This window comes from Arachis hypogaea, chromosome 8 (genome assembly GCF_003086295.3).
Source record: "Arachis hypogaea cultivar Tifrunner chromosome 8, arahy.Tifrunner.gnm2.J5K5, whole genome shotgun sequence".
Classification (NCBI taxonomy): Eukaryota; Viridiplantae; Streptophyta; class Magnoliopsida; order Fabales; family Fabaceae; genus Arachis; species Arachis hypogaea.
Window position 1 is genome coordinate 30,552,011 of NC_092043.1, and position 14,411 is coordinate 30,566,421.

Below are 14,411 nucleotides of genomic sequence, written 5' to 3' on the forward strand. Positions count from 1 at the left end.
AAGTTGTGAGATATTCTAAATTCCTCACAAAAGGATTCAAACAAATTTTTTTCAAATTCAGTTCCATGATCGCTTCTTATGGAAGAGATTTTCAAATTCTTTTCATTTTGAATTTTCTTGCAAAAAGGTTCAAAGGCCGAAAAGGCTTCATTTTTGTGTGCAAGAAATAAAACCCAACCAAACCTAGTGTAGTCATCCACAATTACTAAACCATAATGTTTACCACCTAGGCTTTGAGTTCTTATTGGACCAAATAAATCAATGTGTAGCAACTCAAGTGGTCTTTTAGTAGAGATGTCTTCCTTCGGTTTGAAAGAACTTTTTGTTTGTTTTCCCATTTGGCAAGCATCACAAGTGATGTCTTTGTCAAACTTTATCAAAGGAAGACCTCTTACTAACTCTTTCTTAACAAGTTTGTTTATTTGAAACATACTTGCATGGCCCAATCGCTTGTGCCACAACCACTTTTCAGATTCTTTAGAATGAAGACAAGCTACATTTTGATCCTTTAGTTCATCAAGAGTAAGTCCATACATATTATTGAAATGCTTGGCAACAAACATCACTTCATTTGTATTTTCATTAACAACACAGTATTCAAGTTTTTTGAAAACCACTAAATATCCTAAATCACACAGCTGGCTAATACTCAAAAGATTGTGCTTTAAACCACAAACTAAAAGCACATCATCAATGAAAGTAGATTGCTCATTACCTACTTTTCCAACAGCAATGATTTTACCTTTACCATCATCTCCAAAGGTCACAAAACCTCCATCATACTTATTTAGTTTGATGAAGTAGGTTGACCTTCCAGTCATGTGCCTTGAACATCCACTATCCATGTACCACATGTCCTTTTTGTTCTTGGATGCTAGGCAAATCTGCATGATGAGTTTCAAGTAGCCTTAGGTATCCAAATTAATTTGGATCCTTTGAAGTTAATCCATCTTGGTTGCCCAAGTGCATTGAAATCACAAACAACATTGTAGACTTTGTTTCCTACAACTCTCTTCTCAATGAAGCATTGTACATATGAGTGACCAAATTTCTTGCAATTAACACAATGGTTTTCTTGTGTGCGTTGCTGAAACTGATGTGAGTTATATTGCTTGAAATGATTAAAGCTTTGAAATTTTCTGGTTTTTGGAGGAGATGCATTTCTTTTAACAAACTGATTTTTATTAAAGTTATTCCTCTTTGCAAAAGTATTTTCACCAGAATTTTTTTGAACATTATTGCCTTTCGAATATGAGGTTTTGTTGTAAAATGGTGGTTTCTTGAAAACAACCTCATTTTTCGAAACATAGCCCAAACCTGGTCGGTTTGAACTCGGACCAGTTCTTGGTGAAATTTCAGTTTCATTTGTGTATTCTTCATCAGATTTTTCTTCACAAGTGGAAACATATCCGATACCTGATTTATTTGGTATGGATTTAGTATTTGATGAAGAGGCCACAAATTTTATAGAGGAAGTATTGGAAACAGCATCTTCCTTGGCTATGTAGCCTAAACCAGATTTTTCAAACAATGGTCTTTGACTTGCAAGTAATTTGTCCAAGTTACTAGAACCTTGTGCAAATTTTGCCAAGTCACCATTCAGCCTTTTAATCATATCATTTAATCTTTCATTTTCAGCAATTAACTCATGAGAAGGATCCACAATGTGCTTTCCTTTTAATTTTTCAAGTTCAGATTTTAAAAATCTGTTTTCTTCAATGATGTCCAAAGCACATTCAGTTTCCTTTACTTTTTCTTTTAAAAATTCATTTTCAGCTCTTAACACATCTCTTTCAGATCTGCAACCATTGTATTTATCAAGCAGTTTTGAGGTATTTAAAGTGAGATCATCAATAATAACATGCAAGTCCTCAATGGTCAAATCATAATAATTTACCTCATCAAGATTGTTGTTTCCAGCCATGAAACAGTCTTTGTCATCTCCTTCAGATTCTTCTTCTTCATTTGAGTCATTCTCAAGATCTTCCCAAGCTGCCATGAGTACTTTCTTCCTTTCCTTCTTTCCTTTGTCCTCCTTTTTGAGCTTTGGACAGTTTGACTTGAAGTGTCCAGCCTCCTTGCAATGATGACATGTCACCTTGCTCAAGTCTATCTTGTGCTCCTTTGAACTTGAGCCCTTGTATTTGCCTTTGCTCTTCAACATCCTTCTAAATCTCCTAGCAAAAAACAAAAGCTCGTCATCTGAAATACCACCACTTAACTCACTCTCTTTCGGTTCTATTTGTGACTTAAGGGCTATTCCCTTTTTCTTTGAGTCTGTGTTTGTGTGTGTGGCTTCATAGGCAAGGAGTTTTCCTCTCAGCTCATCATAGGTTATTGGACTTATGTTGTTACTCCCGGTTAGGACAGTGGCAGTGTTTTCCCACTCTTTTGTGAGGCTTCTAAGGAGTTTTCTCACCAAGATTTGTTCTGCATAGTTTGTACCCATAGCATCAAGGTTGTTGATTATGATTGAGAATCTCTCAAATGCTTCATCAATGCTTTCTCCATCCTTCATGCTAAACATCTCGTACTCTTTTCGCAGCATATCAATCCTCGTTTCTTTGACTTGTTTGGTGCCTTCATGTGTAACCTGGAGTTTTTCCCAGATTTCTTTGGCTGTCTTGCATCTAGACACTTCCGGTACTCTTCAAAGCTGATAGCTCAATGAAGAAGGTTGATTGCTTTAGCGTTCAGCTCTATCTTCTTCTTATCATCTTCATTCCATTCAGCTTCTTCTTTTGGAGTCACCACTCCATCAGCACTTGTTTTTCTTGGGATCTTTGGACCGCTCACAACGATCTTTCATAGGTTGTAGTCAATGGATTGGATGAAGATCCTTATCCTTTCTTTCCAGTAGGAATAGTTCTTCCCGTTGAAGAAAGGTGGTCGGTTGTTTGACTGACCTTCAGTGAGGGTGTAGGCAACTGTGGTTGTGCCCAAGTTGTTCGCCATTGGATCTTTGCTCCAAGCGGTTAAGCTTGATTCTTGAGACCTTAGCTCTGGATACCAATTGAAGGTTGTGGTAGGCTTAGAGAAGGGGGGTTGAATCTATGCCTTCCTTTGATTTGCTGTTTTCAATCTTTTTAAAGCAAAGTTACAAATCTGATTCTGTTTGAACTTAGCAGCGGAAATTTATGAGACAAATTATTTTTGTCTCATGAATATCAAAAAACAGAACATGACAGAGAAGAAAAAGCTAACACCAGCATGTATCCTGGTTCGGTTGCTTTGTGCTATGCAACCTACATCCAGTCTCCTCCACAACTATGGAAGAATTTCACTATAGTTAACAGTATTACATACACCAATTTCACACTCAAGTTCTAACCTAACTTGACATTGGCTATGCTAACACTCAACTATTTACTCTTAGTGCTAACCCAACTAAGAAAGGGATACCAAACAGGTACAAGATACAAGACACTTAGCTAACCTAAAGAAATCTGAAAATAACTCTAGGCTTTTCTCTAAAGTGTATTTCTCAGCCTTTTTCAATTCTTGGCTTTTTCTCAAGCTTTCTCACAATGCCTTTTCTCTCAAGAAATTACAGAAAGATAAGCTTAGAAAAATACATTACAAGCAGTAAAACATGAAGGAGATTAACTTCATCAACAGCCTCTGTGCTATGCGAAAAACCAGATTAGCAAGCCTCTGATTCAGTTCTTCATACTGGCGGAATGCACCTTTGATTAGGTTACACTGTCCAGTTAGTTGAACTTCTTCAAAGAGCTCTCTCAGAACAAACACCTCAAGTTCACTGGTTATCTCTCCTTGCCTCTGAATGAACAGCAAGCTCCTTTTTATCTTCATGCATGTTCCTTGGTTCTTCATCCAAGGTCAACACCTTGAGCCTTGAGCTTCACCAACTCACAGATTCACTTTTTCATCTTTAACATCAAAGAGTAACCTTTGCTTCTGACTTTTCCAACTTGACCGAAAGCCATGAAGAAGTAACCGAACTTGTTTTCCAATGGTCAACCAAATCTGAACCCTTGACCACCAACTTGGTCCCCAAGTTTTGATTAAGACCGTAGATATACAGCAGAATAGGGCAGAGAACAACTTTCCCTTCAAAGCCATTTTCGGATAGGGCAGAGAGTAGGGAAGAAAGGATGAAGATCTGATGCATGCAAGATGATATGGTTTACCTTTCTTAAGCTTGATTTAGCTTGGGATTTCTGTTTTAGCTTCTGTGCTTCAAGCTTCAACTCTCTCTCTCTTGCTTCTTTGGTTAATGGCTTATGGAAGAAGCTTTTCTTCTCTTTCTCTTTTTTGCTTTTTCTGAAATCTTGATGTGACTTGATTAGAAGGAAGAAGAACGTTGCTTTTAGTTAAGCAAGAGAGAGGGAATTTCAATTCTGAAACCAGTTCGGGCTTGGATCGGGTATTAGTATGCATGGCCCGATTTAATTTCTTTGGTTTCTTCCTTTGCTTTTGCTTGGGCTCTTTATTTTGCTTTCAGCCCAATATTCTTTGCTGAATGCCTTTTATTCCATTTGGGCTATTAACATTTGGCCTACAACAATAAACAATTAGTTAATAAGTAGATATAATTAATCAACACTAATTATTTATTTTGCTCAAAAATAATGTTTATCATCATTAATTAATTTAGTTAATTTCTTAACTCAACACATACAGTATTGATAATGATAATATTATTATATAGTATTATATAAAATTTCTAATATTAGTATAGAAAATTAAAAAATTATTCCTTATGGTAATCATTTTTAGTGGAATAGTGTGTCTCTTATATAGTATTGATAATTGTTGCTTAATTTAAAGTAATTGTATGTTGGTATCTTAAATTTATTTTTTAATAATGACCTAAATAGATAAATCTAATTGAATTGAATGATTATATAAAATATTTTATATTATTAATATATTAAAATTATATTATTTTTCGGTACAGAATTTTATAGGTAAATTTTATACAAGATTAAGTTATTTTATATTTTTTAATTTGTTTTATCTATGTTACTTTATTTAATTTTAAGTAGTTTCATATTTACAATTACCGCCAGTATGATATTTTATAAAATATGAAAATCAATTTTTTTTATAATTTAAATATCAATGTTTGAGTTAATTTTAATTTAACTTTTTTAAATTAATGTTATCTTTCATTTAGATCTTAATTAATTTAAAATACAAAAATACTAATATATTTACTGTCACTTTAAATAATAATAACTTTAATTTATTTATTGTCTTTTTTTTCTTTTATATTTTGTTTAGCAAAGATAATATATGGATTAGGATGGAGTTAACAAATACTCTATGCGATGCATGTTTGGCACTGATAAATTCATATGAAATAGAAGAGAAGAAAACAAAAAGCTAAAAAATACTTAGTTGAATGGTATAAACAGATTCATTGAAGCTAAGTGTCCATGGTTCTCATGTCTCATATCATTTTTCGAAGTTCAAACACATTTTAAATGTATGAATTTTAATTATATTTGTTTTTTCCCTCTTCAATAAATACTACAATCTCTTCCTATTTTTGCTATAAGCTTGTCTTTTATTTAAAAAAACACACAAAAAAATGTAAAAAGAAAAATTAAAGAAATTAAAACTGTTATTATATTTTAAAAAATTAAATGTTCTTTTAATTAAATATCTATGTAATTCTTATCTAGATATATAAATTGTATTTTAATATACTGAGTGGTAAATATAAAAAAATATATAATAGATAAGTTAAAATAACGAATAATGAGATATCTATCTATTCTATTTATTCTATTATATAAAAATCAAATTTTTGCACTTAATGATAAAGTTGACGTGGCATGTTTCTTAGAATGTTTCCTGATTTATTTCTTTTAACTCATTAAATACAATTCATTACGGTGGATTAATTATATCAACTAATTGAGATATTTAAGTATCACATAATTTAATATTATGTATATCAATTAATTGAATATAATTGTTAGAGTATAATTAGGATCAATTAGATCAATTAGCATTATTTAACATATCTAAATATTTATTATAGGATATTACGTCTTTATTATTTCGATTTTCTTAGCACCTATAAATACCCTTCTATATTGTATCATTTTACACAACTTGAATACACACAAACCTTTTCTCTACTGCTCTTTCTTACCCTTTCTAATAATAATAAGTACAGTTTAGTTTAGTTAGAAGTTCATTATTTTATAGTCTTCTATAAAATAATCTTTTTATCACTTTAGATATTTTAACTCTTTTTTATTTTTTTTCTCTTTACATGTAATTTTGTTGTGCATTAACTTTGTTTATTTAATTATTTAATGATGAAATATACTCAAGTTAATTCCATCATATAATAGTTTGTTTTCTCCTATATATTTTAATTTGTATATAGTTACTATTGATCTTACTGTATTCAATCTTACTATTTTTGTTTTCTTGAATTGTTCTTTATTTTTTTATGACTTGATAATTTAAAAAAAAAGAAAGACAAAGAACAGAAAAAAAGATGGCCAAAGACGAATGTTAGAAGCCTAAAGCAGCAACATCATTTCTCAGCATTATTATTATTAATATGAACTTTATTATTTATTTTCTAACGTTCTTTAATACAAGCTTCATTTCTTTTTATTAATTATTATTAATACTTTTATTCTTTTCTTCTTTAATTATAAATCTCCTTATAATAATTTTTTGATTGGATATTTTTTTTGGTCTAATAAATTTTTTTCTCTATTTTTTTGTCAAAAATAATTTATATTAGAAAAAAAAGATGAAAGTAAATTTAAGATTCAAATTTAAATAAGATGTGCAAAGAATAACTATTGAATTTATTTGATCGATTTAAACACTTTGTATTATCGTCATTGAAAATTTCAAATACTATTATAAAATTCTAGATATTTTTATTTTATTGTTCTTAAATTATATATTATCCCATGTATTTGAAGAGTTTCATCTTTTTGAAAATAAAGTGTGACATTATATACTTTTTAGATACAATAAATGAATAATAAGATTAAAGTGAGTAACAAAATTGATTATAAATAAGATACAAATTTTTATAATTTCTAGCACAATTAACAAATTTTTAGTTTCAAAATAATTGTTTACTCTATTTTTTATTTTTTATTTAATTTTTTATAATTTTTTCTTGATTTTTTTAATTAATTATGATTGTAATAACTCATCATAAATTTGTATTTTGTAAAAAAAATTTATCAATCATAAAACACATAAGACTTAACTAAAAAATTTAAAAAATATTGATTAATCACAAAATAAAAAATTATGAATGGTGTTTTAATTATGTTTAATTATGTTGTAAAATACAAATTGGGACTATTTAAAATTAATTTTTTACCATTAATGTTAACTTCAATCATAATAAGGTAAAAAGTAAAAATTATATATAATAATTTAATTTTATTATTTATACTACCAAAATTATTCTTTAATGTATTATATCCTTTTTATTTTTATTCATTGATAATCTTTAATTTTCTATTTTCAATAAAAATTTGAATTGATTAAATAGATTATTTTTCAATTAGTAATATAATTATTATGATATTTACTTTGTTCAGTAATATTTTTTTAATTTATTTAATCTGATTAATTATCTCTTTCTTATTTTATGCTAATTTAATTAATTAAAGTTAATAAATTTCAATTATTTTAATTCTTGCAACTTTTTATTATAATAATATATTTCTATTAATATATTAATATAATTTTAATATTTATATGTCACTAATAATAATAATATATAATATGTCTAATTGTAAAAAATTTACTATTTTTTATACGATTAGATTAGACATATTTATATTCAATTTATTTGATTATTTAATTAAAATTAATTATATTAAATGATTATATTAATATTATGGTAGACTAATTATATTATTATTCATTAATTATATTAAGAGATTAAGATTATGATAGATTATCATTATTTTATTATTTTTTATTTTTTGATATTAATTCAGATGTTTAGCTTCTTTTTATTATCATTTTTTATTCTCTTATTCTATGTGTTTATTCCCATAAATCTTGCTAAATTAAATAAAGTACTGTATATATTTTTTTTATTCTTCTTTTATATACACATAAAATTTATTAAATTATTTCTCTTCCATCTAAGAATTTTGTTTCTCTTCTATTTATATTTCTTTCCTTCAATATTTTATTGGTTCTTATTTTTCTAAATTTTATTTTAATTTATGTATTTGTTCTTACTATACCCAATTTTTTTATTTATGTATAATATACATTCTTATATATGTTATAGAAATATGATTTGATTCCATTAATTTACCAAAATTTTTGAAAAATATAAAGATAAAGCACAAAAATATGTTTATAGATATTTTACTTTAATTTTTTAACTAAAAAATATAATTTTTTTGTCATATTAGTTGGAATTCAAAGTTAAATATGAATATTAATTTTTGAAATAAAATAAATATATTTTAAATTTTTTGCATCTAAAAATAATATTCTATCAATGTTAGAATTATTTAGATGGATAAGTAATAGTGAATATAGAATTATTTAGGATGGATAGAACTAAGTACACCTTTTTATTGAAAATACGAATTTAAAAATATTATATTCAATTCTCAATAGTCAACCTCTCATTGAACCATTATATTTTCAAAAGATTTTTGAAAAAATGAAATAGCTTTAGGTGTATAAATTTTGTAAAAATTTAATTAATTTAAGATATTTATTATCATTGATTAAAAAAGTAAATTAAAATGACAATTTAATATTTCTATACTCTTAAAATATTATTTATTTATTTTTCATGCATTCTTTATCATCCAATGATCACATTAATATAATTTAATTCAATAAAATTATTTATTATCATTTGATTGAATAAAATTTTTATTTTAGCTGAAAATTTTAGGATTTCTCAACTTCAAGATCATCCATGTTAAATCATTAAAAAATATAACTAAGAACGCGGAAACGTCTCTTCATTCGAGAGTATGATTGAGATCAGAGAACTTGGCTCTTGTGGTTCTTTGATTTTCGTCAACCAAAACTTTCTGTATTTTTTATAGGGCTGAATCACAATTTTACTGTAGGAAAAAGAGCTATGAAGGCGAGTTTGATGTGTTGGAAACCAAAATTCTAAAGTCATTATTTATATTTGAGTGTGACACTCATTAAACCCTAAAACTCAAATAAAATAGTATACATGATTTTAATCTCATTTATCCAAATCAAAAGTAATAATGACTTATTTAATTTAACATTTATGACAATAAATAAGATCACCGTTATATAAGTCATTTAATGTGAAATTACATAATTTACTATTATAATTAATATATGTATTATCCATAAATATATTAAGAAATAATAATTTCATAACAATCTTCTACTTGGGTTATAAATATATATTTTCCTGAGATAACCTCTTATAAATTTTACGCGTAAATCTGAATGTTATTTCTCTTATTACTTTAATAATTTGGTCTATCTGATATATTAGTTATGAAATTACCGAAACTTTTATCACATTAGTGTCACAACAAAACTACGATGATCTCATACTAAAATACTCAACCACATAGATCAAATTTGGATGAGAAAATTCAGAAATTACATGCAAAAATAATCTCATGCATGTCTATTTTTAACTTGAGTAAAAATTCTATTTTATTCGGTGACAGACTCAGATGAAACTGCAACGGCAATATCCAGACATAGCGAAGGTGACTAAGTGATGAGTCTGTAGAAGAAGAAGAGAAGAACTTAACAGACTCACAATGAGAGAGAGAGAGAGAGAGAAAGGGAAATTTACCTAGAGAAAAGAAACTCGGCAGGAGAATGGTGGCGACGGGCTCAACAACGACGGTAACGGGATGAGCAGCGATGATGACATAAGCTGTGAACAGTGACGGACCCAGAAAAATTTAGTAATGGGAAAAAATATAATAAAATTTAGGTATAGATATTTTTTTGCTTCCCACGATATTCAACAAGTTAAGGACTAATCTGTCATGAATTTGAATTCCATTTAAGAATTTACAATTGGCCCGCAATGAGTTGCTATACATACGAGATAGAATTCGAACCCTCAATACTTATTTAAGCGGACGACTAAGTTGATCACTTGATCAATCTAAATTGGTTTAGATATATTCAAAATTTAAAATTAGAACTATCTAATACATATTGATAAGAACTAGAAATATACACACAATCATTATTATAATATTTAAAATAATAAAAATATAATTTCATACACATAGTATAATATTTAAAATAACAAAAAAATATTTATAAGGACCTTTTTTTATTTTTAACATGATTAAATATTTTTTTATATATATATTTTTAAATAATTATTTTACTTATTTGTCAAATCTACTTATTATAATTTTTATAGTATAAATAAATTTTTTGACCAAAATAATTACAGTATATTAATACATAGATAATATATATTTTTATCTTAAATAATTTTTAAAAAATCACTAATAATTTAAGTTGTATTTAATTAGAAAATTAAGTTTTAATTTAATTATTAATTAATTAACTAATATAATATAATTAATTATCACTAATTTTTTAGTGTATTTATTTATTTTTCATACTAAATCAAATTTAACAATATAATTATTATTATGTGTTAAGTTTAACAAAATATTTTTTAACATAAAATATAAAAAAAACTATTTATATTTTATTTTGAGACAAATATAATATAATAAGTGGTATATATGTATATAAGTATTACTTTTTAAAAAAAAAAATTGTGGGGGCAAATGCCCCCTCTATATTAAAGTGGGTCCGTCTCTGACTGTGAAGGAAGATGGGAGTTGTGAATAGGTAAGCAGCGATGGACTCAGCAACAACATGACAGGAGCTATGCGGTTTTTTTGTGAAGAAGTCGAGAAGAAGAAGATTTTAGGTGAGGATGATTGAGTTTATCTTGCATGGCTATAAAGTATAGACCGAAGCTATGAATCATGTGTGATGTGAGACAAATTCTAATTCCTAAAAAGTGTTTATATGTATATATTCGGGGCGGGTACACTCTAAACCCGTCCATACGCAAAATCTGCCCCAACTCGGGTCAAGTTATTACCCTTTTCATCCGGTATGGACGGGTCGGGTACCTGCGTATTCGAAAACTCCTGCCAAGTCTAACCACGTATTGATACTCTATTTATTAAGAGTTTATCTCTAGCCAATGAATTGCTATATACACAAGGCGAAATTCTAACTTCAAATAGTTATTTAAGCGGACGAGTGAGATGATCACTTAACAAACTTAAATTGATTAAGTCAAATACTAATTATTTTTAATATTTTAATATTAAAAATTTTAAAAATTTGATTTTAATTATAACTTTATAAAATATTTATAATAATAATAATTATATATATATTATTTAATTTTTTAATAAAATTTTTAATATAATTTTATGTATTATTCCGTTTGTACGGAACATACACTAGTAATTTTAAAAATCAGAAACTGGTAAGTATGAAGAAACTGATTAGAGATTTTTATATTTTAACTTCTTTCTCTGACCTAATTAATATTGTCTTTGTAAATATGTAATGTATATGAAAAAAATTAAGAAATTAAAAGAATAATGATTTGATGACAAAGGAATTAAAGCAGTGGTCCAAACTGCTGAAATAACCGAATTAACTTGTCAAACAACCCCATTGCCCAAGCGTTACATACATACATACATACATACATACATACATACATACATATGCATTGATGTCGCCAATGGCAGTTGAAGTCTCTTAAGTGTATATATGCGCAGTGTTACCCCCTTTTCTTGTATTCTATTCTTCAATTCCCTAACTACATTCCTTTCATCTCTCTAGAATTCATCACATTCTCTCTTGCATGCTCTTCTTTCTTATTCAGGTATTCTTTATCTTATTTTACACATGCATACATCTCTTCCTTTTCCTTCCTTTACTTTACTTTTAATCTTACTCTTTCAAATCCATGATGATATGTGAGTTATGTTACTTGCTTTTGACATAATCTCATTCTTCTGATTGCAACACATTCAGATGTGTCTTTGCATGTTGCATGCAACTGCTTATATCAATTGTATCATATTTATGATTTTAATATTTTATCAAATCACTTTAATTTTGTTGATTTAGTTAAGTGGAATGCTGAATGTCTCTTTAATTCTTCATCAGCTTTTCTGGATCTGAGAGTTGAACAGGCCAATAGGGGGTTTGATTATTGGCCTGTTGATGCAACAAACAACAATGGCAGTTTCTGGAACAAAAACCATTTCTCATGAAACCCTCACACAAGAATTGTTACAATCAGAAGCAGCAGAACCAGTGAGCAAGCAGAACTCAATCCTCTCACTCACACTTGATGAGATCCAATGCAAGAGTGGTAAGAGCTTTGGATCCATGAGCATGGATGAATTCTTAGCCAGCATTTGGAGCTCTGAGGACAACAACAACAACAACAACAACACAAATCAAACCCTTCATGATGAACAAGCTTCTCAACACATCATGAAAAGTGCTGGAACAAAAACAGAACAACAACAACAAGGTTCATTCTGTGTCATCCCATCTCCAATTTGCAAGAAAACTGTGGAGGAAGTTTGGTCTGAGATCCACAAAGACCAAGAACCACAACAAAGGGATGAATCTAACAACATTGGAATGAATGAGGCACTTAGAAAGCAACAAACACTTGGGGAAATGACATTGGAGGATTTTCTAATTAAAGCTGGTGTTGTACAAGAATCAAAATTGACATCAAAATCAAGAGTTGCTACTACAACAATAATGCCTTTAGTATTTCAGAATCATGTTAGCAACATTGCAAGTAGTAATAGACCAATGGATCCAAGTTATGCAGTGAGGTCTCCTATGGGGGTAGGATTCCCTAGCCAACAAAATCTTGGGAACCATGGGACTAATAACAATGGACTTGGAACATATCCAATTTTGTTACAGAATAATAATAGCTCCACAAGGCTTCTGGACTCGAGCGTGGGCAGCAGCAGGAAGAGGGTAATTGATGGTCCTCCAGAAGTGGTGGTAGAGCGAAGGCAGCGCAGAATGTTGAAGAATCGAGAATCTGCCGCAAGATCACGGGCGAGAAGACAGGTTTTGTAGTTACACTGTATGCTTATTAGTCAAGTAACCACTTTGAGTTATGCTTCATTGCTTCACATTTAGCAAAAAACTAAGATTTGTTACACTAGGTACATGGAACTATAATGGCAAGTCATAAACTCATGGCTACATTAAAAAGCCACTAACTTTTGAACATGTTTTTGAGATAAAACGATATCTTGTGATGTTATTTTTCTTTCCCTTATGTCAAAGTCTTGTAATGCAGGCATATACGGTTGAACTAGAAGCAGAGCTGAATGTGCTAAAGGAAGAGAATGAGAATCTAAAACAAATTCTGGTACTCAATTTGTGGGAGAGTTATGTTCTTAAATTACTTTTGGTTTTTTTTTTGGGAGCAAATTACACTAATCTCTCTGATGTGTGGTAAAATTCAACCTAAGTCTATTCTATTTCTAAAATTATACATTTAGGTAGCAATATAACACTGAACACAACCTATAAAGTATAAATTTAGCACTAACTTCCCTTAAAAGAAGTAGGGGAGATTAATTTCATTTAGACAAATAGAATGGGGCTATGCTGAATTTTACCAAACCTCAGTGATATCAGTGTAATTAATTATGAATTATGTTTTCTTATGCTTATTATATTGTTGTGTTATTTTGAATGTGCAATAGGATGAAGCAGAGCTCAAGAGGAAACAAGAGGTAGTGAGTGTTACTCCAAATATAATATGAGTTATGTTTGATACATTGCAGGGTTATGATTTATGAACATAACTTTGTAATTTGTGCTTTTTATTTTATTGAAACAGATTTCACAGAGGAAGCACACAACAAAGCCACAAAAGAGGACAGAAAAATTGAGGGAAATAAGAAGGACTATTAGTGCAGCTTGGTGAACATGTCAACAGGAACCTTTAAAATTTAATGAGAATAAAATAAGGTGTCTCAGTGTGTGTGCTCTGTATCTTCTAAGATATATATCTTAAGAGTCTGCTAAGATCTTATTATCCTCTCTTCTTGACTTGTACATTTGGAATAAAAGATAATTCTTTGGCCAGTTCTTAACATTTTAATTGAGTTTAAGTAGTGTTTAACCCAGAATTTTAAGGTGAATTAATACATTTACATGCAACATGGCTTCTATTTACTTATCAGAACATAAATCAACATAGATTTGAAAGGGAAAAGAAAAAGAAATTGGATGAACCAAAGATCTTCCATATTACCCCCTTTTTGTAATAAAATGAAGGGTTAACCACTATAAACGCCTTCGAATTATTCAAAACCTAACAGAAATGTACCTGAGTTTTATTATCGACAAAAATA

General features: G+C 28.7%; 1 protein-coding gene across 1 annotated transcript; it reads left to right on the forward strand.

Annotated features, from left to right (window-relative positions):
- The first annotated feature begins 11,775 nt into the window (after positions 1 to 11,775).
- Positions 11,776 to 14,152, forward strand: LOC112706911 (ABSCISIC ACID-INSENSITIVE 5-like protein 1). The gene is made up of 5 exons (XM_025758429.2): positions 11,776 to 11,887; positions 12,175 to 13,110; positions 13,346 to 13,417; positions 13,758 to 13,787; positions 13,895 to 14,152. The coding sequence occupies exons 2-5, from the start codon at positions 12,232 to 12,234 to the stop codon at positions 13,979 to 13,981; spliced, it is 1,068 nt and encodes a 355-aa protein (XP_025614214.1). The 5' UTR covers positions 11,776 to 11,887; positions 12,175 to 12,231; the 3' UTR covers positions 13,982 to 14,152.
- The last annotated feature ends 259 nt before the right edge of the window (positions 14,153 to 14,411 follow it).